This window comes from Tenrec ecaudatus, chromosome 13, assembly GCF_050624435.1.
Source record: "Tenrec ecaudatus isolate mTenEca1 chromosome 13, mTenEca1.hap1, whole genome shotgun sequence".
In the NCBI taxonomy this organism is placed as follows: domain Eukaryota; kingdom Metazoa; phylum Chordata; class Mammalia; order Afrosoricida; family Tenrecidae; genus Tenrec; species Tenrec ecaudatus.
This window is the reverse complement of record NC_134542.1, coordinates 104,258,836-104,285,782: the sequence shown is the minus strand read 5'-3', so window position 1 is coordinate 104,285,782 and position 26,947 is coordinate 104,258,836. Positions and strand designations below refer to the sequence as shown.

General features: G+C 49.4%; 1 protein-coding gene and 1 pseudogene across 1 annotated transcript in view; one reads left to right on the top strand and one right to left on the bottom strand.

Annotated features, from left to right (window-relative positions):
- Positions 1 to 26,947, bottom strand: part of MYO7B (myosin VIIB) — an 85,944-nt gene that overhangs the window by 20,427 nt on the left and 38,570 nt on the right. The window contains exons 14-25 of the mRNA XM_075529145.1: positions 26,043 to 26,206; positions 24,590 to 24,727; positions 18,613 to 18,765; positions 17,524 to 17,622; positions 15,857 to 15,951; positions 10,336 to 10,420; positions 8,163 to 8,381; positions 6,571 to 6,741; positions 5,535 to 5,747; positions 5,249 to 5,416; positions 1,240 to 1,314; positions 961 to 1,088 (exon numbers count right to left, since the gene is read on the bottom strand). Coding sequence (XP_075385260.1) covers positions 961 to 1,088; positions 1,240 to 1,314; positions 5,249 to 5,416; positions 5,535 to 5,747; positions 6,571 to 6,741; positions 8,163 to 8,381; positions 10,336 to 10,420; positions 15,857 to 15,951; positions 17,524 to 17,622; positions 18,613 to 18,765; positions 24,590 to 24,727; positions 26,043 to 26,206 — 1,708 coding nt within the window. The remainder of the gene's footprint in view (positions 1 to 960; positions 1,089 to 1,239; positions 1,315 to 5,248; positions 5,417 to 5,534; positions 5,748 to 6,570; positions 6,742 to 8,162; positions 8,382 to 10,335; positions 10,421 to 15,856; positions 15,952 to 17,523; positions 17,623 to 18,612; positions 18,766 to 24,589; positions 24,728 to 26,042; positions 26,207 to 26,947) is intronic.
- LOC142424747 (large ribosomal subunit protein uL10-like) lies at positions 21,377 to 22,275 on the top strand (annotated as a pseudogene).

The window sequence follows — 26,947 nt, the reverse complement described above, 5'->3', positions numbered from 1 at the left end:
CCAAGGCTGTAGCTGGTCCTTGGCACTTGGACCTCCCCAAACTCCTCACCTCCAATTGCCTTTGCCACCTCTTCATCATCACCCCCTGCATTAGCCAACCCGGCCCATGTCATCTCCCAGGACCAAGCCACCCTGGCTGTTTTCCTAGGGCCTGGGAATGCACTCTCCTTTGCCTTCATTTCCTCTCTTACCAAATCCCAGTCCCCTTTCCCATCACCTCATCCTCTCAACCTTTTAGCATGCTCTCTCTCTCTCTCTGGTCACCTCCACAATAACCTCATCACCAGGATGCTGCTCTCTGATGAAGGAGGCCCCAGGGTTCCCCGGCAGAAGCCTTGCTCACATCAACCCAGTCCTGTGCACCAGCCTAGTTCATTGTTAATTCACACCTCTTTCTCCCTCCAGGCCCAACCTCCTTCCTGGAATATGGTCACTCACCCTCTGCTGCAGAGAGGAAAGAGGGGACTTCCTGGGAGAGCCTTGAACTCCTCCCTCCTGATCGGCTCCCACCCTCAAAGGGTCACGAGACTGTCCCCGCTCTCCTCTGGCAGTGCAAAGTGGGGAGGGGTCTTCTGGATCTTTTCAGCCTGACTCAAGCCTCTAATCATCTTATCAAAGGGCCCTATGTGGATGTTTGATGAGATCCTCAGGTACAGCAGACTGGAGAAATACAGTTTTAAATAAGTGAACTCTAAAACACAGGAGCCTATCTCTTAAAATAGAGTGGAGTTTGCACCTTGATATGAGTCCTCTATTAAATCCTGTTCTAAAATAAATGATCAGACCATGGTGAGTCTGTGTTCATAAAACAGGGCCTTATCACGGACTGTCTTAACACAGAGTAGGTAGGAAACACTTTGGTAGGGGGTCTATTGGGGGGTAAAGCCGAGGCTGTGGACATGGGTGAGAGCCCATGAGGGCATCTGCTATTCTGAACAGAGGGTAGGCATGGTGACAAACCTGAGGTTGGGCCGCAGGATGGCATGGGTCACAATGAAGTGTACCTTCTCCAGGTTGGACATGGGTCGGTCTGAGGTAAGGCTGTTGGGTTCATATGCCTCCTTCTTAGCGCTCAGCTGACTGGCCACCTTGAGTCCCAAAGATGTTAGTCAGGATATTTGTGGGCTCCCATTTGCCAAGAAGCCACTGGAGCTCAAGGGAAGGGTGATAGCCCAAAGACCCATGTCAGGCCATTGGCAGAGCTGGGGCCAGCCTGCAGTCTCCTCAACCCAAAGTCACCTGGCCTGTTGTCCGGGAGGAATTCTTCAACTTCACGGAGGTGTCCTTGGTCCCTCTGTCCTTGTGACTGGACTTCTGTGGAGGAGACAGTTCTTCAGGGAAGGTGAGCTGGACCTCTGATGGGGAACAGGAGGGAAGTCTAGTGGCTGGTCCTTCTGGTTTGTAATGCTTTGAGCTCTCACAAGACAGACGTGAGGCTCAGGGGAGGCTGGGTAACACAGCTCAAGCAGGCTAGGGGCAGAGACCTGTCTTCTCATTCCCAAGATTGTAAACCTGGACTTAGGGCTGGGTCCGAAGTCTTTCTGCATACCGCCTCCCTCACCCCCAGCACAGCCCTATATAGTGCCACATTCGTGGCTGATCTCCGAATAGACATCTTATTTCACTGTGCTTCACATACCTCGTGTTTTCTGCAAATGGAATGTTTGTGGTCCCCTGTCGATGCCGCTATTCCAACAACATATGCTCACTTGGGGTCTCTGTCACATTTGGGTAATCCTCACAATATCGCAAACTCTTTTTTTAATAATACAATTGCACATTCAATACATTACAACCTTCCTAATGCCATGACCCTTTAATACAGTTCCTTATGTGGTGGTGACCCCCCAACCATAAACTTATTTTTGTTGCTATTTCATAACTGTAAGTTTGCTACTGTTATGAATCGGGCAACCCTTGTGAAAGGGTCATTTGATCCCCAAAGGGGTTGTGACCCACAGGTTGAGAACCACAGCATTACAGGCTAGTGTATCCCCACTTGTCCTACAGTCGGTAGTACTTGGGTTGTATGTTCAATGCTGCTTTGAAAGTTAAGCTTTGGGTATTTCAAATACCAACAGCCTTCAGCAGAGCTTCCGTACTAAGACCCTATTGGGAATGAAGACTGGGCAGTCAATTTGTGAGGGATGAGCCACTGACAACCTTATCAATAGCAGTGGACCCTTGTCTGACATGGTGCCAACAGATGAGCTCCTCGGGTTGGAAGGCACTCAAATCGTCAATGGCCGAAACCATTGAAGGATGGCAGCAGAGTGGACGGTGCTGCAAGCTGCTGTCGCTATGAGCAGCGCCCACTCGAAGGCACCCAAGAGCAGCAACATTTTGTAAACTTAACTTCCCGATGTGTGGGAAACAACATTTCAAACGGTACTTGCTTTATGGCCATGGTCAGCACCAGAACCCCCAAGGTATGTCTGTGAAGATCTGCCGAGTCCACTTGGATGCCCTCTGCCCACTTTCAGCAGGACTCAGAAGACCCTCGGGGCAAGGCTGTTGCCTTGATGGGCAGGCAGAGCAGGGAGTGGAGGCGAGGGAGGGTTGGCTCGGGCCCTTGTGGTCAGTTGCTCTCGGTAAGCAGAAATCACACTCTCTTCCAGAGAGCCTGAAAGGATTTGCGGTCAAAACAAAAGCTGGTTGAGGCAAGGAGTCAGTCAGCTGCCAGGGCCCAAAGGATCTTGAGTTGAAGTCCTTGGGTCCAGGGTGCATCAACTTGTGGTTGGGGGTGAGTGCTTGTGTTGTTCCTATGAGTAAGCAAGTGGCAAAGACCCCTGGTGGAGCAGTGGTTAAGCGTTTGACTTAATTGTAAGATTGAGGTTTGAACCCACCTGGGTTCTGCAGGAGAAAAGACCTGGGTCTCTGCTTCTGTGAAGATTATCACCCACCAGCTCAATGCTCACCCCCATGAAGGCATCACTGAAGATATGGGTGCTCTAGGAGAGTGTGCACAGGAAGCTAGAGGGTGCCCAGCTAGCCACAAAGAATAGCGTCTGGGATCTTAATAGGTTTGTCTTCAAACAAGCAACCGCCTAAGCAAGGCATCACTAGCTTGTGTGATCCAAGGATCACCAGCAGTCCAATCCCAATTCAAAGGAAGACATGATGTCAGAGCTTAAATTGTGAACACTTGGTTTGCAGAAGGCTCTGAATGACAAGGGACGCCTCAAATCCACCAGCAGGGCCAGAGACACTGTACAGTCTATGATGGCAGGTGTCGCTTGGTTAAAATATAATACTTTTATCATTGGACCTCGCTTTGGACTCGTTTTAAAGTTGTAATATTTTCTGCTTTCTTCAGATCGAGACTCTTTCCTGTTGTTGGTTTTGTTTGCTTCCTGTCTGTGATGTATATGGTTTTCTGTATGAGTTCCAGGAGAGGTCGGTCTACAGAGACGGTAACTGGATTGATAATTACCTAGGGCGGCGGTTCTCCACCTGTGGGTTGCAAACCTTTTTGGGGTCGAACGACCCTTTCACAGGGGTTGCCGGATTCATAACAGTATCAATATTACAGTTATGAAGAAGCAGCGAAAATAATTGTATGGTTGGGGGGTCACCACCACATGAAGAACTGTATGAAATGGTCGCAGCATGAGGAAGGTTGAGAACCACTGACCTAGGGGCATGGGCGGGGAGGAGAGGGGGAAATGGGGAGCTAACAGCAATGAGCACAGGAAGGAAATGCTCTGAAACTGACTGTGGTGATGATCGCACGGATCTCCATCCTTTAACTGCACAGTCAAATTGTGTGATGTGTGAAGCATATGCCAACACAACCATTTATAAGAAATTACAGCCTAGGAAACTCTACGGGGCAGCTTTACTCTGGCCGACAGGGTCACTGTAAGTCAGAATTGGTTCGATGGCACTCAGCAAACTCGTGGTGGCACAGGGACTGAGCTCAGTTGGTCAGCTCCCTAGGTGGCAGTGAGGGGCAACAGTGGGTACTCATATACGCCTCCAGGAAGCACACCTCGAAGGCTGTTCCCCCAGCCTCAGCCTGCAGAAGGGGCAAGGTAGCAGCCAATCTTCAAGGGGAACCCATGACCCATACCTCTGTGTAGTCTCCGCCCACTCTGTATCAAGTTTGGTCTATGCCCACAAGAGAGGATGATGGGCGGTGACTCCCAGGAGGGGCTTGCATCTCCCTCCTTGCTTGGGTCTCTCGGGTCATTTGCTTTCAAGGGAGTTGGGCCGTCTTGTGGGGAGCTCCACAGGCAAGGAACCATGATCTCCTGCCAAAGGTCCTGTGAGAGCACCATTGTGGAGGTGGAGGCTTCAGTCTGTCACGTCCCAGATAAACTGTAGCCGGAAGGCAACCTCATGGGGGACCGTGAGCCAGAGCCACACAGCAAGTCATTCTCAATCTCTGACTCTCAGGAAGTATGTGAGGTCACGAGTGCTTGCAGTTCTAAACATCTAAGTTTGGGGTGATTTCTTTCAAAGCCATAGATGATGAATATATTCTGGTGGTGTCCACCCTGTCAGCTGACAGAGAGTCAGGGCTTGGGCCTGGGAAACTTCCACGTAATTCCTAAGCCACGCGTGGCCAACATCTAATACCAGTCTGCAGACTGGTGTGAATTTCTATGCCGCTAGTCTGTCCACAAATCCCCATAAAGCATCCCCGAAAGAGCCCTCTTAAGTCACCTGCTGTATGAAATGGTCATGAGCTGCAGGTAGCCTCTGAGGGCAGTCACAGCCACGTAAGTCCTTTCAACTTGCCCAACCGAGATTACATCAGAAAACTGGGGCCTTTGGAAGGGCTTTGGACTAACCTGAAAATGGGTATGAATTTACCTTACGGTTGGGAGCAGGATAGGGTATACACAGGTCAAGAGATGGGCCTTTGAATTGAGCAGGATGAATCAAAATCCGAGCTGTCACTGATTTCGGAGCAAACACTTCACCTGACTGAGCCTCTGTCTATTCAGCTATCAAATAAGCAGCATCATTTCTAACTTCTAGAGTGGTTTGCTTAGGAATTAAATTCACAGAGAAGCCGCGGTCCTACAGATGTTCCATTCGCAACAGCACCTACTATGTTGTTATGCTATGTCTCCTGATCTGGTTCAAATCAAGCCTAATCTGAGAGCCACGGGATGCCCTCCATTCCCTGTATGGACAAAGGTCCTGGGCGCAGCCCTCGACTCAGGAATTCCAAGTGTGGTTCAAGCCTGAACAGCCCGAGAACTGCCCTCCTCTGCCTGCCTGCTTGGCACCGCTGGGCCTGTGCAGATTTGCCAGGCTGGGGAGACCGGGTGCTGCCCTTGCTGTCCAGGGTGTTGTGGATCGACTGTACCACTGTGCTGTCGGGTGGGTTGGTCCCAGCAAGGATCACCGGCTCCGGTAGGTCCCCCATGAATCTCAGGATGATGGTCCAGATGGTCAGTGAAATCTGAGAAAATGTGCAGAGGAACCCCACTGGAACCCTGGTGCAGACTACCCCCTTACCCAGTACACTCTGGCCCCTTCCCTCTTTCCTCCCAAGGCCAGCCCAAGACCAGCTCAGATACCAAGCACTCCGTGTCATCCTCATGGTAGAGCAGAGGGTGTTTCAGGAGCTGCCGGATGTAGGTGTGGCTGGCCGATTTCTGAAAGTAGATGGCAGCGAATTTGGGGAAGGTGTACTGTCCATCGACACTGTCCACCTCTGTATCGAGCTCTTCAGCCATCAGGACTGTGTCCAGGTCCACCCCAGGTAGCTGCTCGGCCTCTGTTTCCAGATCCTGGGGGCCAAGGGGGAGACAGAGTTATGGACCAGCATGACCTTCAGATAACAGTGAGCTAGCTACTGCCGGGGTGTACACTTGGGGTGGCAGAAAGGTGGCGATGGGTCCATCTGGTTATACATGGATATACAGACTTCTGCCCCCTCCCCTCTGTCTGACACCCATTCAGTGGGATCCCAAGGGCTTCTGTGGGATGGGCCTCCTCCTGAATGTCTCGGCCAGCAGGTGGCCCCTAGTGCACATTGCCCTGCAGTCGGTCTCTGGTTAGACTTCTCTCCTGCCAGCCCGCTGTCTTCATCGTCCTTCCCGTCTTTCTGCACAGTCAGGGCCCGGCAGGAGCACACCCGAGGCAAGCTTGTGTCTACATCTAGCTACTGTGTCATGCAGAGCCCTGAGCCCCTTGGGCGCCCAGCCCCAGAAGGCTGGCCCCGAGCAGGGTGTGGTGAGGGTGGCCCTGGGGATTCAGTTGGGTTCCCGCTCCATCCTCCTTTGCACAGCTTCCCTGCAGAGCCAGCCTCCCCATGTTCTGAAAGAGGAGGGGTCAGAGACTTGGGGGTGCTGCAACACTCCGAAGCCGAAGAGTGTGCACTTTGTCAAACCTCTAGGGAATGCTGCCATTAAAGGACCTGCTTTTTGTGTGTGGGCGTGACCATAGAAGCTCCCTTCTGGCCCCTTACCTGTCTCTGCACAACCCGTGGGATGTGCAGCAGTTTAACCACCTGATTTAACTGCCTCTGAGAGAGGTCAGGGCTTTAGGAGAGATCTCCCGCCGCCCCCCTCCCCTGGGGCTGAAGTCTAAAATGACAAGGGAGCGTCTTACCTCAAAGCTTGGGGAGGTCTGGCCTTCTTGGCCCCCAATCATCAAAGGGAGGAAGCCGAAAACTTTCTCCACCATCTCCGTATCGGTGAGGGGGTCGTAGATGGACTCACGCTTCTTGGCAGGAAGAACACTTGAGTCCCGCTGCTGGACAATGGGGACGAAGAGATGCTCCTGTATGGATGGACGGAGGACGGTTACCGTAGGCCCAGCTGTGCTCAGGGAAACGAGCATGACGTCATGCGGGCGGTGCAGGCTAAGCACGGAAGCCAGGCCCATATTGTCCTGCCACCACTGGTACAGATAGATGTTGCTCTAAAAGGATGGATTTTAATAGTTCGAAGTGATTGGGCTTTACACTCCCACCGGAGAATTGGAGGCCTAGAACAGGCAGAGGTCTGCAGGCCCCCTGCCATCAGACCAGGGACCCCCCGTATCCAGCTGTCCCATCACTGCTCTGGCCCTTGGAGGCCATTCACGGGCCATCGCAGCCCCAGCAGGGGAAGGCCCTGGGCCTTTAGTAACTCGTGAGGCTAGTGTGCAAAAGCACGCGGAGAATTGGAGAGTCGATGCTCTTCCTTCTCCATTTCCCTGCTCCATACCTTCATCCTAACCTCACCCCGCCCCCAGTGGACGAGCTTGGAGGGAAGGACCTTGAGTTGAGGAAGGTCTCCTGCAGGAAATGAAACATGTGGGAGCATGTCCAGGTGGCCTCCCTTACTCTGCTCTTTGCCGGAGCCCCACAGCCACTCCTGGTGTCTCTGTCTGCAAGCCTTCGTTCCAAACACCAGTAACCAGGCCCCCAAACGGTGCTCTCCCCACGCTCACCGGGCTCCGGTTTCCTGTGTCGCCTTGAGGGTGGACCAGACCTTCAGGGAGACCACCCCTAAACATTGGCTAAAGAACTGAGGAGCACAACTTCCCAAAAGCCTGCCCCACTTCTCTTGCCTTAAAAAAGTCCCCGAGGACGGACAACAGAAAAGGGGGTGAAGAGAGACATCGGAAAGGGCAAGATATGACAAGATAGTAATTTATAAATTATCAAGGGCTCATGAGGGAAGGGGAGCGGGGAGGGAGGGGGAAAAAAAGAGGACGCGATGCCAAGGGCTTAAGTGGAGAGCAAGTGTTTTGAAAATGATGAGGGCAATGAATGTACAGATGTGCTTTACACAATTGATGTATGTATGGATTGTGTAAGAGTTGTATGAGCCCTTAATAAAATGTTTTTTTTTTTAAAAAGTCCCTGAGGGAGTGATACCTCCCCCGTGCTGTGTCTCACCAGCTGGGGAGGTTGACCAAGGGTCCCCGGAGGACAGCATGGGCTGCCGCATTCACAGGGGACCCTCCTTGCAACATCTAAATGTTAGTCCCGGGGCGGTGCTGTAGTTTGCATCCATTATCATTGCTGGGTTTGTGTAGAACAGAATTTTCAGTTGGCTTGAGAATGGTGACTTCCAAAGGGGCTTTTCTATCTTGCCCCTCACTCTCTCCACCTTCCCCATGTTAGTCCGAGCCTACGTCTCCCCAGCTGGCCCCTCCTCAGCCCCCTCCAGTTTCACCATCCCAAACCCACCCAAGACGCAGGGACAACCTACACTTGCTTTCTTCCTCTGGAAGTTCCGTCGAGCAGCCATGCCCCGGGCATGCGCCTGGATGACCACCACTGCCTTCTTCTTGTCCTGGACTGCACGGCGGACCAGGTAGCCCCGGCACAAGGCCTGCAGGCGGACCATCCTCTCCTGCATTACTTGGTACTGCTTTGCCAGCTGGCAGCTCCGGACAATTGCCTGCAGGCGCTCAAAGCCTAGCAGGATCTGCAAGAAGAGAGAAGGTACACTCAGGAGAGGCTTGGGCCTAGCTCAGCAGCTCTCAACCTGTGGGTCGCGACCCCTTTGGGGCTCGAATGACCCTTTCACAGGGGTTGCCTAAGACCATTGGAAAACACATATTTCTGATGGTTGGGGGCATCACCATCACATGAGGAATGGTATTAAAGGGTCGCGGCATAAGGAAGGTTGAGAACCACTGGGTCCTAGCTGAATGCAGAGCACTGGGCTTTCTTAGAAGAAATGGAGCAAGTAGTCATCCTGAGGAGATAGACTAGCTTCAGAGGTGCCTGCAGAAGACTGATGCAAACATTTCACACAATGTGGGCATGGTACACTAACTCCGTTGTGACCTACACAGTACTTAGAATAGCGCCTGGCCCTCAACTAAGTGCCAAGCCAGCATGTGTTTATAGCAGAAAGAACGATGTCTCTCTCGCGGTGCTTAGATGTTTGCATAGGTGACTGAATTCCAGAGGCTTCACTTCTCCTACCTGGAAGCCAGTCTCAGGAAACCGGTTGGGAGCTAGCACATCTGTGTGGAAGTCTAGGGCTGGCCATACTGAGCTGATGTTTTGGGGGACGCATTACAAATAAAAGAAATAATACATGGAGGAATATCCACTTCTGTGCTGCAAACATTCCCTGGGCCCCAGTGGCCCATCATTGAAACCCTGTGCTGAGCTCTCGTTGACCTCTCAAGGGCCAGCCCAATAAGGGTTAGGTGACTGACCACTAAACAAAATCCATTGGAAGTCAGTGCCATGCCTTACCAGACAGGCTCTGAAGTCATCAGACCGGAATTCAAGTCCTAGCTGGATTGCTTACTAACTACACATTTGGGAAATTACTCAGCCTCTCCATGTCTCAGTTTTCCTTAACTTTAATGCCTTCCTTTAATAAAATGTGCATGAACAGGAACAGGCTCTGAGATTCCTGTCAACACATGTCTGCTACCACAATGCCTTCGGAAACAGAGACACGGACAGGCTGCCTCTGGACACGCAGCCGGGAGCAGTTTCGCTGGCATTTCTGTCATGTTACAACCACAGCCTGGCTCATGACAAGGCAAACTTGTCATGTGTACATATAAGGCACCTTGGTTCATTTGTGTAGCAGACACCAATTAGCCTATGGTTAAGAAAGCCAACGAATGAGAGAGGAGGGGGGGGAGAGGGGACTGAAGCAGAAAATGATCCATTCACTAATGTACTTGTTGGCTTCAAATTGTGAAGAGCCAGGAATCAATTTCAGAGTCAAGCACCTCAACTCCATTCTGGAGATGCCCAGATTTTTTCAGGAGAGCGGTCTACTGCCCACGAACTTACAACCTGAGACTGTGTTAACAAGAAGGTGTGGTGGGGACGATGCTTGACTGTCACTGAGTTCCCATCGAAGACAATGAAAACACGCGGAAAGATGGCAGAGCTGGTGCACAGCGTGAACATCGTATCACTGAGCAACTGGACGTGTTAAAGTAGTTGAAATGACAAATGTTTTATTAAATATATTTGACCACAATAAAAACTATATTAATATGTTGCATGCTCAGGTGTGAGAACCACTGAGTGAGAAAATCCAGTAGAACAGTGATTCTTTGTCAAGGGAGTCGCCCCCTAAAGCTAGAATTTCTCAATTTCCATGTTTGGAAAGCCCCTTATGCATGAGTCTGATCCTCTCCCCACACCACACTTGCTTTGAGAATTGGCGATCTAGACTGATTTTGGCATTAAAGGCAATTTCTCAAAGAAAGAAGCAAGAGAGAGCATGCATATTTGTGAGTGTGTGGGACACTGAGGTCTAATTATTTTGAACTCTGTTAGTGATTAATCCCACCTACCTATGACCTCACATGTAAATAGACATTTTAAATTAACTTGTTATTAGGCAGGCAGTGTGATCCCCTGTTCCAGGTCTCAGCCTTTCTAAATTGTTTTCTCACCAGCTTGAAATTTCGCCGAGTTAAGAAGCCTCTCCAGTTGGCCTGGACTGTCACAGCGGCCCGCTTCTGCCTCAAGAACTCCTTCCTGGAACGGAATGCAAGGCACGGAGTCAATGCAGACATTTCAGCTAGCACTGATGGTGAACTGGGTTACAAACTGGGCTCCTAACCACAATCCAGCAGTTCAAAGCCAGCAGCCACCCTGTGGGGACAAGATGAGGCTGTCTGCTACTGTAAGATATGCACAGCCGGGGAAACTCACAGAGGCCAGTCCACCCTGCTATAGAGTCACGGTGAGTCAGCACTGACTCGATGGGGGAGCATTTGGTCTCAGTTTGGTTTTGTGGAAAGGGGGCGAGAGAGACAATGAAATGCTAGGGACATAGAGACATCGATAGACACAATATTTCCTTATCCAGAACTCTTTTATAATTCAAAAGACATTTAGCCAGGTTCTGAAATCAGCCCCCTTGCCATCCAGTCGGTTCCAATGCACGGCAATACTATAAGGTAGCGTCCATCTGCTCCCAGAGGCCTTCCAAGGCTGCACATCTTCAGAGAAGCAGCCTGCCACATCTTCCTACCATGGAGCTGCTGGAAGGTTCGAACCCCTCACCTGTTAGTGGCTGAACATGTAACCACTGCACCACCAGTGCCGAGACCACTTCCAGCCATGGGCCTTGACAGAGTCAGCACATGGGAGAGGACCATTCAAAGAAGGCTCCACCAAGGAAGGTCTCTTCCGTGAACCCTTTGGAATTATTGGCCTGATACCATTATTGATAAGTGTAGCTGCTCTCTGGTTCCTGATAATCTTGATCACTTCCCCTTTAGGAAACAACTGATGTCAACTGAGGAATATTCCCCAGAAGTTGAGGTTACTCCCCTTCCTATGGCTTTGAAATATCCATGTCCTGATTATGTGCAAAGTGTATTGTATAATAAAACTAGAAACTGGAAGCTAGAAACCCCCCTTAAGGAATTTATGTTAGATCTTGAGCAGGCTGAGCTAGTGTAACCGAAACCCCCGGAAATCTCAGAGGCTCGCTTGGAAGCTTTTGTGCAAGACTCTAAAAAAGTTTATCATCCTCTTCCCACGGTTTTTCCCCCTCCTTATATTGGTTACCGCACAGGGGGTAGAATATGGCATCCCCCTCCAGGAAATAACCCAAAGAGAAATAGAGTTCCTATCCCTGATTTACCTTATACAGGGGCTTATAATAAGAATGGCATAAGAATAGTTAACAAAGAAGGTGTACAAGTTCCTTTTAGTAGTTTAAGTTTTATGGAAGGGTTAGCAAGAGGAGGGCCTCCGTGATGTTTGAAGTCCACTGAAGCAAAGCTACCTGTTGTTAGGCAACTCCTACCTTGGTACAGAAAGTCTTTGGGGAGTTTAATTTATGGGAACTTAGTGGAAAAGTAAGAACAAGAAACGAAAGCCCTAGAGGAACAGCCTAAGAAAGAACAGCCAAAGCCTATCAAGTAATTTTTGTTATTGATGATGAAATGTATTAATGCTTTATTGATTTCATAGTTAGAACAATGCGCCCTAGTTGGATGAAGTGTGCTCAGTTATTGTTAGAAGGTTTAAGTCTATCACCCTTGTAGTTGAGAAAGTTTTAGTTTCAAGATGTACTAATTTTTAACCAAGAATCATGATGTGATTGATGTAACTTGTTACGGTCTTGTGGCCTGAGAATTTCCTGATGTGTGATCTCAGGCCATAAGCTTTAAGCCAAGAAAAAGAATACATAAGTTGAAGTTTTGCATGAATAAAATTGGAACAGTCACCCGCAACCTTTGAGTCGTGTGGTTTCTGTCTCCCACTTGCCGATGCGGTGACCCACCTTGAGGGACCCCTGGGCCTTGCTGCAGCTGGGCTGCGACACACCAAGACTCCTATGTCAGGCCAAGCTATACAAAGTCACGCCCATCGAGCCAATTGCAATGCATAGTGACCTTCTTAGGGTTTCCAAGACTCTCAGTCTTACAGGAGAAGACGGTCTCATCTTTCTCCCACAGACCAGCCAGTGCGTTTGAACCACCATTCTTGTGGTTAGCAGTCCAACGCCTGGCCCACAGCACTTCCAGGGCTCCTTATGGCCAAGTTAGATGTAGAAATCCATCAGCATCTCAAGTTGCTCCTAACATTGCAACTGTGAATGAGGAGAGTCCAGTTACCAAGATGATCAGTACTTCTTCACTGTCTCCAAAGATCTATGATGGAATAAAGCCATTTCCAATGTTCCCCCTTGATGGACACTAGCTCCTCTTGGCAGCATAAACTAGCCGTCATTTCAGGTCAGAAACCCAAGGAATGGGAGCCCTTTTGAGGAATAGGAAAAGGCAGGAGGGTCTGGGAATCTCCATGAAACGTAGTTTTCTCCTGCGGGGACAAATACAGGATGGATCCAGAAGAACCAGGCTCCCAGGCAGCAGAGACAGCCAGGCCAATGCGACACATATAACTGTCTTTTCTTTTGAGACTTAACTGAGTTTTCTTCTTTGACTCTGCAGACCAAACAGCCACATTAACTGTATTCTCTGCAAGCAGCCCTTCATGACCTCCTCCCCAAACCAACATAGTTCCAAAAGTAAAAGGAAAGACACAACACTACCAACGAACTGCGTTAGCGCTCAAGACAGTTTTCACAGGATCGCATGTCTACTCTATGGTTGGTTCTCTGTTTCAGAGCATGAATTGATTTTCGCATGAAAAACCTGGCGGGGGGGAAGAGGGGGGCAGAGCTGTATGTGTGCCAGGGTAAAAACCCAGGGAGGACCGACACCAGGCATTTCTCTGGTCAGACAGCCACGTGCGGAGGTGGTTATTCTGAGAACTTCTCCGACAGAGAACCTCTCATTGATGGACCGAGAGGTGGGAAGTCCAGGCGCTTCTTGGTCACTCCGAAGATGGCAATAGGGACGCTGCCCCACGGAAATCTGGCCGAGGTGTCCGGGTGGCTTGCAAGCGGCTCATTTCTGATAGAACTTATTAAGTCTCTGGTTGCATCACCCCATGGGGCACCCTCGTGCCACCGGGAGCCCCAGCACCACGGCTATCGCGCTTTTTCCTTCGTTCCTGATGAGCCCCTCTTCCCACTGAGGCATCAGAGGACGAATCCCATGGCCTTCGGCCAGTGCGTGCGCTCGCTTGGGGTCCACTGTCTCTGTCGGGAAACCACATGTGTGGCCATCGGCGGAGCCGTTCGCTCGTCTCATCTGCTCCCCGTCGAGGTTACTGTGTGCCAATGATGCGCTAGGTGGATGGCAGACACACCGGCTCAAGGACCGGTCTCTCGGCACAGTGCCCCTCTTGTCCAGCTGCGTCCAGTGTGTCCTACAGGCAGGCCTCACCATCTGTCACCTGCTTTCGCTGTGAGTCCTCGACGGTGGGACCACACTCGTCTACAAAGCATTTTCCCAGCCCCACCTGCTCCACCCGCCACCAGTCTGGACGCAGTCTGTTCACACCAGCGAGGGCGTCCAGCTCGGCCCCCTCGGCCTCGGCTGGTTCACTGTCCAAGCCGGGAACAGTGTCGGAGAGGGCCAAGAACAGCCGCCACTGCGGAGGGGCACTTCCAGCCGGCTACACAATCCTGAGTCTGCACATCACCTTTAATAACTTTTTAATAATCGACTTAGGTTTGGAACAATGAGTTCCAACCATATTAAAATTATCTGGCAAACTTTAATATGTCTTGATGAATGCCCCTTTAGGGCTTCCAAGGCCCTGGTCTAATTAAGTCAGAATATTTCCTATGAGGGTCTGGAAAATATGTGTGTGTAAGTTTGGGGTGCACATAATTTTTAAAATTTAATTTCCTAGGTGATTCTAGTATACAGTGATAGATGAGGACCACTGGTTTCCAAAATAAAAAAAATTCAATAATTTAAAAACAAAAATAATTCGACAGTGTCTCAAGCTTACAAGAGCTGGAAAATAAATGAGGACTATCCATGCATCTGACTTACAGTGCAGACAAAGGGTAAGAAAGATGCTGTGGCCTTCCAGAAGGAAGCACAGGTCTATCTTGGAAAAGCACAGAAGGATGGGAGGATGGTGGGACCCTCTCACATGCTTTAGACATGCGACCGGGAGGGGCCAGCCCCTGAACCAAGGGCATCATGCTTGCTCAAGTGGAGGGGAGTGAACACGAGAGAGAGAGAGCCTTCAGGAGACGGACGAGACAGGGGCTGCCGCTCACAGAACAACAGCAGAGCGTGGGGCAGGGCTGGGGCAGGGCTGGGGCCGTTCTGTCTGCCTTCTCCAGTTCTCTGCGTCAGAACCGGATGGGCAACTCAGAGCATCAACAGCACAAACTCACTGCCATCGTCAGAGCGACCCTACAGGACAGGGCAGACTTCCCAGGGCTTGTCGTTGCACTTCAAAGGAGAAATAGAGGAAATGACATCAACGGCATTTTCCATAAATACGCACCCTTAATATTTAATGATGTGCTTACTCTCCTGGCGCGTAAAATTAGTTAGACAAAAAAATGACAGGACGGGGATAAATCAAGCTTTCTTAACCTCAGCTTATTGACAATTGGAACTAGATACATTTTGTGAGCACTGTCTTATGCATCGTAAAACGTATGTATTAGAAGCAGAGTAAGGAAGTCCTGAGGGAATAGCAAAAACAGACTTTGGTATTTGATAGCACCCCATCAGACTCCACCGGAAACGCTCCTAAAGGTCAACAAACAGACCTTGAACTATTCACAGGTTTTTCTTTTGTTGTTCATTGGTTTTGTTGTTGTTGCTTTCTTTTGTCGCTTTGTTTTGTGCATATTTATATCTCTGCAGGTCTATCTAGATAAGATAGGCAGGATAAAGAATCTAGAGGGCACCAACAGTTCCGGGAGGGGGACATGGGAGAGGGAAAGGCGGAGGAAAGGAAGTGGTGTTAACAAACTCAGGGACAAGGGAACAACAAGTAATCCAAAATCGGTGGCAAGTAGGGTGTAAGAGACCTGATAGGGCTTGATCAAGGGCAATGTCAGCAAAAGGAATCAAGTATCACTTTCCTACGTACTAGGGACCCTATAGGACAGAGTAGAAGTACTCATATGGTTTCCAAGGTTGTAAATCTTTGCAGAAGCAGATGGTCTTATTTTTCTCTCTCTCAGCAGTTGATGAGTTTGAACCACCTTTCTTCAAGTTAGGAGACACGTGCTTAACCACCCTCATACCAGGGCTCCTTCAAAAACCAAATCATCTTCTAAATCCAAGCCTGCACACTGTCTAAGTCTAATGAAGTAAAACATCCCAATGTAGTTGAGACTAGAGCCAACACTTCCTACATGGTAAAGCTTTGTGTACCTCTCCCCCTGTGCCCCCCACCTTTGCCTCAATCAAATAATGAAGTAGAATTCTCTGACCACCACAGGCTGCAGGCCAGGGATCCTGGGAGGCCCTGTGCTCAGTCCCCTTGGGGAGACAGGGCCCAGCGAGAAAGCATGTAAGCACGTAGCCTGGTTTGCTGGATCGTGATCCTGTGTCAAAGGGGTGAGGGCACCTGTGTTTGTATCCGCGCAGGACCCTCTGGATGGTGATGGCTGCAGTATCCAGAGTCTTGTTTCTCTGAACTTCCAGAAGAGTGTCTTGATGGTCCTATGGGAAGGAGAGCCATCAGACATTGCCCAGCCTCAACCCCCGCCCCCATGTCCATCCCTGCCTAGAGGTAGCTCTTCTCTGAAGCTGGTACCACTGAAACACTCTGGCACGTGGCTCCAGGAGGGCAGGTGGGTGGAAAGGGCCCTCCAGTTGACTCTGTGGTGACTCACTGAAGGGGTCTCCCAGCTCCACCCTCACCTCCTTCGAAGATCTCCCCATTTCAACTCTTGATTCTTATGAATTCTGTCTGGCAAATTCTCTTTCTGCTTTGGAGAATTGGGGAAGTGGGAGCATGAAGTAGTGTTGGGTACAACATTTCCTAGCTTTTTGTTGTTTTCCCTCAACCCCCCCCCCCCAAATTGATATGAACTTTGCATTGTCTAGAACAGACTCTTGCACGTTTCACTATGAACAACCCACTAGTCGGTTCCATGGTGTGTGAGTATGAGCCTTACTCATCCCACCTTGTGCTTCCGGGGGCCTGGCCCTGGGATGAGTGGTGTCCGAGTGCCCTCCTCTTCAGAAGGAAGCGTTGAAGGGCGGGTGTGGACTTTGTTTCCCCACAGAGAAGCATGGCCCTTCTGTCGCTATCGGTCCTGCACCAAGCAGATGCTGAGTGTCCTTGTGTGAGGGCAGGGCTGGATGGCCCTGGGGATGCAGGCAGGGACCAGGTAGTGGTGCTAGTCCCAAAGAGCACCTCGGCTGGGCACTCCCATGCTGGGGAGCCAAGGGACCCAGATGATCTTCTCCCAAAGACGGTCACCTCTCGATACACTGTGCAAGCCCTCTCGGCCCTGTCGCCTGACCACACTGCAGGAAGGAGAAAGGGGCTGAGGTGGTGGGGGCGGGGTTGGAGCTGGCAGACTGTTCTGAGGTCACACTGGCCTTGACTTCCTCTCCCTCTTCTTTATCCTCTGCTTGCTCCCCCTGAGGCTCAGGGGCCATGGCCTCTCTGTCCCAGGCGAGATGGCTCTTGGACCATCCCGTGTTCCTAGGACAACTGGGGACCAGTCCGAGGATCTTGGCTGTCACAGTGTGGCAGCCGTGGCCCTTACTTTATATTGTTGCTATGTGCACATGATAAGTAATGTGCACATGATACTGTTAGAGGACTTGCTCCCACGGGCCTGGTTTGCGAGGGCGGGGAAAGCAAGGGGGAGCCTTGGAAGACACTTCCCCTGGGATTCAATCCAGAGCTCCACTGCCGCATCCCCTGGCCTACACTCCAGGGAGGCCGAGCTTCTCCGGGCCCCTTAAAGGATGGAGGGGGCTCCAGGTGGTTGGGAAGCCTTGCTAAGCTCGCTCTTGTTCCTGCCCTGACACTCATGGGTTCGTTTTCCTCTTTCTCAGCCTTGGGCTTCTCTGAGAAGGACTCCCAGGCTTCCTCTAGCTAGATTGGGCCCTCCTGCGCCTCCAGGGGTTCTCTTCCGTGAACCGCGCTGTTCCAGGCATGGTTTTCTGTGCCTCAGGACTCTGGTTCAGACCCACTGAGTAAGGACAGCCCGCTAGAGCCTGGGCCAAGGGCAGGATTCACCAGGAGCTGGGGGAGGCATGTTTCTTGGGTCTCACCTTCAGGAAAATTTTGGTCTTTCCCATTTTCCAGTCTTTGTCTGTGCCCAGCCACATGTCAGCAATACGCTGGGCCACCTGGCGGAACTTGTCTTGAAGCTGCCAAGGAGACAATGTGTCAGCGCAATGTGCGTAGAGACTCCCGTGGCAGGCTGGGAAGTGGAGGGTGGGTCTTTCTCAAGGGTCTCAGATGGACCAACATTTTCCTCCTTCCACGAACTTCCCAGTCAGAGACTGTTTAGCAGGGTGCAAGCACAAGTGGGCATCTGATCAGGGGTAGGGCTAGAATGGGTGTCCGGCCTAAGGGATAAGATGGGCACGCAGATCTTAGAGCCTGGGTCCTCAATGAGGGACAGTGGCACTTGGCTCGACCACATTTACAGATGGCCCAGTGAGGAAGAAAATGAGACTTCCTGCCCCCGACAGCTTCCTTGTCTCACATCTCCCTGGACGGCCTGTCATTGAAGAGTGCATTGGCTCTGAAAACCCCAAACCCTAGTAGGTGAAGGGGTATACCGGGCAGTGTAAGATATGTACAAATAATAATAATACATAATCTATTAAGGGTTCAAGGGGGTGGCAGGCTGTGGGGAAGGAGGGGGAAAAAGGGCTGATATCAAAGGGCTCAAGAAAAAAGATAATGTTTAGAAATTGTTGACACAAACACCTGAAGATGTCCGGTTGATAAAATGGATGTATGGATTGTTATAAGATATGTAAGAGCCCACAATAAAATGATTTATTAATAAAATAAAAAACCCCAAAGCCTAGAAAGCACATTTTCACTCATAATCCGTAGTTAGACCTCATGGCTAGCTCTTCCCCACTGTGTTAGCCCGGAGGGGTGAAGAGGCGAGGCTGGATGAGTTGAAAGAGGAAGGAAGAACTGGGGTAACTGGAAAGCCTGGGGTCCTGGGAAGGTGGATGTAAACGGAGCCCTGGGCATCAGCAGGGTAGCAGAGACACCTTTCCATTGGGCTTGGCGGTTGCTGGGAGGGGCAGGGAAGAGAAAGATTAGCCTGGGCCCAGGTGGGTGGCTTGCTGGGCCCCTGCGTCAGGGGAGGGCATTGGTGGGGTTTGAGCACTCACCTGCCTCCGCACGAGGCTGGGCAGCAGGACTTTGAACCTCTGTGAGAACTCTTCAAATGTGTATCTGATGGGAAAGCCCGATTTGCGGATCTGCACCGTCTCCATCATGCCCGAGTAGCGTAGCTGCTGGATGCACAGCTTCCGGTCAAAAAGCTGTGTGAGGGAAAGGGGAGGGGGTCATTGAGGAGGCCGGAAGCCCGCACTTCCCGACTTCCTCTTCCAGCCAAAGAGGGTGACTTGCCCAAGGAGCCACTTGTTGCTGTGGTTACGTGCTACTGAGTTGGCCATGACCCATACCAACCCTGTGCACAACAGAAGGAAACACTGCCCAGTCCCGAGCCTACCTCCCAATTGGTCTATGCTGGAGCCCATTGTGTCAGCCACTCTGTCAATTACTAGTCACGTGAGCTTCCCTCTCTTTCACTGCCCCTCTACCAAGCATGTCCTTCCCCAGAGACTGGTCTCTCCTGACATGTCCCAAGTATGTGAGACAAGTCTCAGCATCCTTGTCTCTGAGGGACTTTCTGGCCTGACTTCTTCCAAGGCAGGTTGGTTGTCCTTTTAGCAGTCCACGGTACTGTCAACAGTCTTCTCCAGCTCCACCATTCAAATGCATCAAGTCTTCTCCGGTTTCCTTAGTCAACGTTCAACTTTCATATAAATATGAGGCAATTGAAAATAGAATGGCTTGGGCCAGGCACACTTTAGTCCTCAAAGTAATCTGTGGTTTTCAACCTTAGAGAGACCCTGTGCAACAGATTTACCCAATGCAATGAGTTATTTGATCTCTCGATTGCTGCTTCTCTGAGCACTGATTGTGGATCCAAGCAAGATGAAATAATTCATAACTTCAATTTCTTTCCCATTTATCATGATGTTACCTATTGGTCCAGTTGTGAGGATTTTGGTCTTCTTTACATTGAGCTGTCATCCATACCGAAGGCTGCAATCTTACATTTTTTTATTAACAAGTGCTTCAAGTCCTCCTCATTTTCAGCAAGCAAGATAGGGTCATCTGCACATTGTAGTTTGTTAACAAGTCTTCCTCCTGATACTGCTGCTGCTTCTTATCATCCAGATTCTCTGATGATTTGTTCAGTATGTAGACTGAATAAGTATGGTGAGAGGACTCAATCTGACATGGCAGTTACATAATCTGTCAACTTGCAAAGGCATGGAGTGTAGACTGTCAATCAGGTCACAGTCAATGAGGCCTCTGTGTGGGCATGACCTTCTCCTGAGGATTCCGGGAACTCCTGTCTTGTTCCCTGGAGATGAGACATACTCTCTCTGCTTGACATTACTGTTGACAAGCCACCTGGAGCTATGCTGACGGCATCCAGAGCCGTGGAGCTGGAGGAGCCACATGGAGACCCACACCAGTGCTAAGATGCATCGATCGCCACTGGATCCACAAGACTTCCCACCCACTGGCCTGTGATCTTCCTGTACTCAGCATCACTGCATGTGTTGTGAGAGTCTGAAGAAGAATTTACAGACATGATATCAGACATATAGGCTAATATCGGATTTATGGACTTGATCTGGAATGCGCTGGGATGTTTTCTTAATATATAATTACTCTTTGATATAAAGTTCTCTCTCACACACATATGAGTGTCTGTAAATTTGTTTCTCTGGGTTACCTAGACTAACACACTTGATGCACACCTTTCCTGATTTTAAACTATGTAGTATGTCCTTGTCCTTTTTGCACAACTGCTTTTTAATCCATGTACAAGTTCAACATGAGTACAATGAAGTGTTCTGGAATTCCAGTTCTTTTCAAGGCTTCTCATAGTTTGTCATGATCCATACAAATGAATTCCTTAGCATAGTCAATAAAATACAAGCAAACATCTTTCTGGTATTCTCTACCAAAATCGTTTCAGTCAAGATTCATCTGACATTCAACATTATATCCTTTCTTCCTTGTTGTCTTCTGAATCTGGCTGGACCCCTGGCACCTCCCTGTCAATGCACTGCTGTATCTGCTGCTGGAGGATCTTCAGCAACATTTCACTTGCATATGATGTCAGTGTTCTATAATTTTATCATTCTGTTGGGTCACCTTTCTTTGGAATAGGTACAAATATGGATCTCTTTTCATCAGTTGGCCAAGTAGCTGTTTTCCAAATTTCCTGGCACAGACAAGTAGGTGCTTCATCAGCTTGCTGAAACATTTCAAGTGGTCTTTCATCAATTCCTAGAGCCTTTTTGGTTTTTTGGCTAATGCTTTCAGTGAGGCTTGACCTTCTCCCTTCAGCACCATTGGTTCTTGCTCATATGCTGCTTCCTGATAAGGTTGAAAGTTGACTAGTTCTTTTTTGGGGGGGGTGTTAGGCTTTTATTTATTTTAATTATTTTGGGGGGGCTCATACAACTCTATCACAATCCTTACATACATCAATTGTAGAAAGCACATTTGTACATTCGTTACCTCATCATTCTCAAAACATCTGCTCTCCACGGACTAGTTCTTTTTGGTACAGCGACTCCGTGTATTCATTCCATGTTCTTTGAATGCTTCCTGGATAATTTAATATTTTCCCCATAGACTCTTTCAACGTTGCACCTTGAGGCTTAAGTTTTTTCTTCAGTTCTTTCTGTTTAAAATGCTGAATGTGTTCTTCCTTTTTGGTTTTCTTGTTCTAGGTCTTTTCATATTTCATTATAACATCTTACTTTGTCTTCTCGAGCTGCACTTTGGAATTCTCTACTTAGCTTTGAGTTCATCATTTCTTCCACGTGTCTCAGCTACTCGATGATCAGTAGCAAGTTTCAGCCTCTTGTCCGTGGTCCTTGTGAGAGTGACAACATCTTTAAACTCCACCTGGCGATCCCTGATACACTGACACGAAGCCCAGGGAAGACAGGGAAACTTGGAAGTCCACCCACTTCCTTAAAATGCTTCAACTTTGTATGATGATCCACAATGCGTCATTGTGGGAGCAGGCAGTGTGGGCTCCCAGCGGGTGCAGCACATCTGCATGTCCATCCTTGGGAAGGCCATGATGCTGACGGGCAAGAACATGACATGCCAAGCCATCCAAGGGCACTGGAGAACAACCCGCTCTGGAGAGCTGTTGCCTCATAGCCAGAGGAATGTGAGGCTCTGCTCACCAAGGAGGACTTCACTGAGATCAGGGACACCATGTCGGCCAACCAGGGGCTAGCTTCCCCCCACGTGAACATGGGCCTGGGTCGTCAGAAGAGTTCCTTCCTCGGGCTTTAAGCATTACCATGAGAATCTCCAGAGGAGCCACTAAAATCCTGAGTGATGTGCAGCTGTTTAAGACCGGAAACAAAGTGGGAGCCAGGGAAGCTACCCTGTCGAAGGTCTCCCCTTCTCCTTCAGGCTGATCTTCCAGCAGGTGTTCGACAGCAGCACTCTGTAAGCTGGAAGTGCTTGGCTTCACAGAGGAGGCTGTACACCCCCGCTTCCTGGAGGGGGTCCCCAGTGTTGCTCATGCATGCCTGCAGATTGGCTAGCCAGCTGTGTCCTCCATGCCTCATTCAATGATCACCAAGAACACGCAGGGCTTGACTTTGTCTGTGGAGTCTGAGTACACCTTCCTCCTTGCCAGTCTGTCTGCATTTGTGGCCGCTGCCCCTGTGGCTGTCACCTCCGTGGCTGCTGCTCCAGCTGCTTCTGCCTTATAAACAGGAAGCAAAGCAGGAGTTGGAAGAGTTGAGGGAGAAATAGGATTTGATTTCTTTGACTGGTCACCAAGAAACAACCAAAGCAGCCAGCTCTATTTGCAAAACAAGGAAATAAAGGTTTACATCTCTTAAAACAAAAAACCCCACACATGTGTCAGAGTCTCTTCTTACATCCACTTTGATCTTCTCTTTGTGTTGTAATGACCTTGTACTTTCTTCCTGAATATGATATTCTTAATGTCAGCTCCTCAGGTCTTCTGTTATTAGTGTTTGATGCATCCTTTCCCGATTCCGTGGGGGGAAGGGAGGCAGCAGTCGGTGTAAGATATGGAAATAATAATTTATTAACGAGTCAGGAGGGTGGGGGAGGACTGGATAAAAAACGAGGAGTTGATACCAAGGGCTCAAATAGAAAGTAAATGTTTAGAAAATAGTGATGGCAATAAATGTACAAATGTGCTTGATACAATGGGTGCATGCATGTATTATGAGAAAAGCTGTATGAACCCCCAATAAAATGAATTTTTAAATTAATTTAAAAAGAAGAAAATCATGATGGCTCTGTAGACAGTTGGACATTGGAAGAGGTCACATGAAGAGACAAGTCAGACAGGGTGCAGTATAGCACTGATGAAACATACAACTTTCCTCTAGTTCTTTAATGCTTCCCTCCCCCCACTATCATGATCCCAATTCTACCTTGCAAATCAGATTAGACCAGTGCATACACATGGGTACAGATAAGAACTGGAAGCACAGGGAATCCAGAACAGATAAACCCCTAAGGACCAATAATGAGAGTAGCCATACCAGGAGGGTAAGAGGAAGGTGTGGAGAAAAGGGGTACCGATCTACACATAACCCCCTCCCAGGGGGGTGGACAACAGAAAAGTGGGTGGAGGTAAACATTAGACAGTGTAAGACATGAAAAATTAATAATTTATAAATGATCAAGGGTTCGTGTAGGAGAGAGGGTGGGAGAGGGGGAAATGAGCTGATACCAAGGGCACAAGTAGAAAGAAAATGTTTTGAAAATGATGATGACAACATATGTACAAAAGTGCTTGATATAATTGATGTATGGATTGTTATAAGAACTGCAAGAATCCCCAATAAAATGATCTTTACAAATAAATAAAAGTGCCAATCTGGTTTAACATTTTTCATATCTTTCATGAGCTTATTCTACTGAACTAGTGAATAACCTTCCAAAAATCCCTGCTGTGCGTTACTGTGAAATTCTACAATCTTATGGATTGTAAATGACATGTAAGAACCAGGTATTCCTTCAATAAACAATTAACTTGTTAATTGCCCAACAGGATTTCTAAGATTGTAAATTTGTATGGAAGCTGCCTGCCACATCCTTCCCCGACAGCAGTGGCAGTGAGAAGCTGGTTTGGGTTCACAGTCAAGCACGTTAACCAGCTGCCACCAAGGCTACTCTCAGCAACTCTAGAGCACAGTCCTCCTGGCACGTAAGGAACGAGGAGTGATAGCTAACCTTCAGATGGCATGCCTCAGAGGAAGACACATTTTGGGTTTAAGAGACACTCTCCATTGGATATAATTGCAGTAATAATATTATTCTATTATTAAATAAGACATTATAATTATAACCACTTTATTTAGTATAATGTTGCTATTTAGAATGCTCCTGAGTCAATCTCTATTCTTGCAAATGATGTCTGTCAGCTTTGGCATATTCCGTGCTTACAGGCTCTGGATGCAGGGGTCAAAGCATCTGGGCACATAGCAAGGGCCCATCTTCACCCTGCCCACCTGGCAAGTTGGGTGAGAGAGTGGCCTAGAGACTGATCCAGCTTCTGAATTAGTAATACTGATGGTTTCCACTTACTGAGTCCCTATAACACCCCCCCCCCACACACACACACATTACACCCACCCCCTATAGGCCTTATTGATGCTTCGCAGAGGAGATGAGTGTGGCTCAAGAAGCAAAGCACCTATCAAAGACACACAGCAGTGAGAGGCAGGGCAGTCTGAGTGCATCCAACACCCCAGAGGTCGCTAGCATGTGAGTGACCTAGACTCGTCCTCAGTGTCCTCATCTACACAATGCGTCCATTGATGACATGGGCAGACAAGGGCTACAGCCATGGACTCAAACACAAGCACAAGTGTGAGGAACACAGGGTTGCTATGAGTTGGAATTGACTCACGACACTACCAACAACAACAACAACAACAACAAGTAAAGGACGACACCTCAATCCTCAGTGAGGTCAGAATCACTCAAAGGATGTCCTTTACTGCCCTCCACCTGCCCAGTCTCCTCCACGCTTCTCATTACCAGTGGTTTCTTGTACTCATTGGGTTTGATGCAGCGGATGAAGTAGGGTTGGCAGGTGGCCAGGATTCTCATGAGCTGATCCAAGGATTTCTTGAACTGGCCTGCCAGTGTGGAGGGCCGCTTGGTGGATTCTGCAGACTGTGGGCAGAAGGAGGAACACAGTGGAGGAGCTGCAGGACTTTAGCCTAGGGACACAGGTGACATGCAGCTCAAAGAGGGCAAATGTCAAGGTCTTGCAGACCTGTGGGTGAGGAGGGGTATTCATTTACCCAGATATCCATCCATCTCCCATGCTTCATCCAGATATCCATCCATCTCCCATGCTTCATCCAGATATCCACCCATGTCCCATGCTTCATCCAGATATCCACCCATCTCCCATGCTTCATCCAGATATCCACCCATCTCCCATGCTTCATCCAGATATCCATTCATCTCCCTGCTTCCCAAGCACCTACTGTGTGGAGTCAAGCTGGGTACTGACTGGCATCATAGTCAATGATGGAAATTTATAAAGAACTCACACGTTCAAGGTCTGAGATAGCTGAGGTAAGGAGACTTATGAAACTTTTTTTTTGTCCTTTCAACAACTCATTTGACCCAGGATTTCTCCTCCATGTCCTGCTGTGAGCACAGATTTCTGCAGGGACCTGCTCTGAGGTCCCAAAGGCCCAGGACACGGCAGCAAGCCACACATGTGTGAGCCCATCTGTGCTCCTACCTTCCCACCCTCAGCCAGTAGCCAGCATCTCGCCTATTCTTCTGGGGTTCAAATCTGCATTACACTTGTCCAGCGCCCAGTCCCTCCATGTCTTCCAGAATCCTGCTCCCTGTGACACGGTGCCACCTGGCCCTGATACTCCACCCGAGGTGGAATAAAGTTGTATCAGGTGCTAAAGTCATGCTCGCTGGAATCACAACCCATGAGCTGATTCGCCTGTGCCTCTCCTTACCGAGGGGTCCGGGGTTTCTAGATGGCTCATTGGCTTTGCAGGTACAGTCAAGGGTGAGAGATGGGGTATTGATGGGACGTCCTACACTATCCCAAGGAGCACCATGGGCGCTTCCCACCTTCCTGGACAGTAGCCTTCTAGTCCACTGCTAAGGCACACTCACCTACCCTTATACACAAATTCACACCCACACACATGCACACGCTTATGTACTTACACACAGGTGTAAACAGCACTCTCAGACACACATACCACACATTCACTCACACAGTCTCACACCCCAAACGGAATTAAAAAAAATTAATAAAGGAAGAGATGCCATCATATGACATACCACTCACAAACTAGCACACCCATGTTCCAGTTCCCTTGCAGCTGCCCAATCTCTTTTTGCCCTGACTCAGAAGTTAAGACCCTGGGGAGTAGGTCTTCATTGGTCATACCTGTCTGACCTCATGGTCCAGAGGCAATGTCTAGAAGGCAGCTGGAAGAGTGCTCACCTTGAAGAATTGGTCCCTGCCCTTGGCCTTGTTGATAGTCCCACCACCCAGCTTGGTCTCTACAGCTTCCAGCTTGAAGATCTCCTTCAGGAACTTGTTTTTGGAAGAGTGAACCAGGGAAAGGATATCTGTACTCAGAAGGTCTCGATTCTTCTCCAGGAAACCTGTGAGGAAAGCAGAGTCCCATCCCCAGCCGAATCAGCCATCACCCTGCCACTGTGCTTCTGGGGAAAAAGGGAGCCAAGTTCATCCTCTCACCTACCTGCACTCCAACCACACCCAGAAGGTCTGTTTCCCCACATCTCCAGGTCTCAACCTTGCCTTTGCTTGCTCATCTACCAGGCCAACTCCTGTTCCCCCAGATGAGATGTAGGCGTCCACATCCCAGGAAACTACACAGACTTTCCAAGAGTAGTGTCTTGTCTTTGCTTCAGTCAGAGTCTCATTGCATGTCCCCTTTCTCCATCAGATAAGACACTCTTTGGATGCCAGGACTCTGGTCTTTGGGGCCCAGAGGATGTAGGGAAGGGAGCGAGTTCACCATTGGCATGATCTCCGTCATCCTCATTATTGCCAAATACTTAGCAGTTGATTATTGAGACAGTAGGTGGTGTGCATATTCATGGGACAATCTAGGTCTCACGGCAGTGTGATTGGTGCGAAAAGAAGAAAGGTGAGAAAATGAAGAACCCCATCACTGTCCTATCACATCACTGTCCTGTCACATTGCTGTCCTGCCCTACTTGGCGTACTCCTGACCCCGGGCAGCCGACTGAATAGGGAGGCATGAGCCTCCTGCCATCACCCCATGTCCAGACGGGCCTCTGGGGGACTGTGGGTCCATACACAAAGGGACACGTTGAAGTCCCACTCTGCACCTAAGAAGGTGTGGTGCCTGCTTTCCT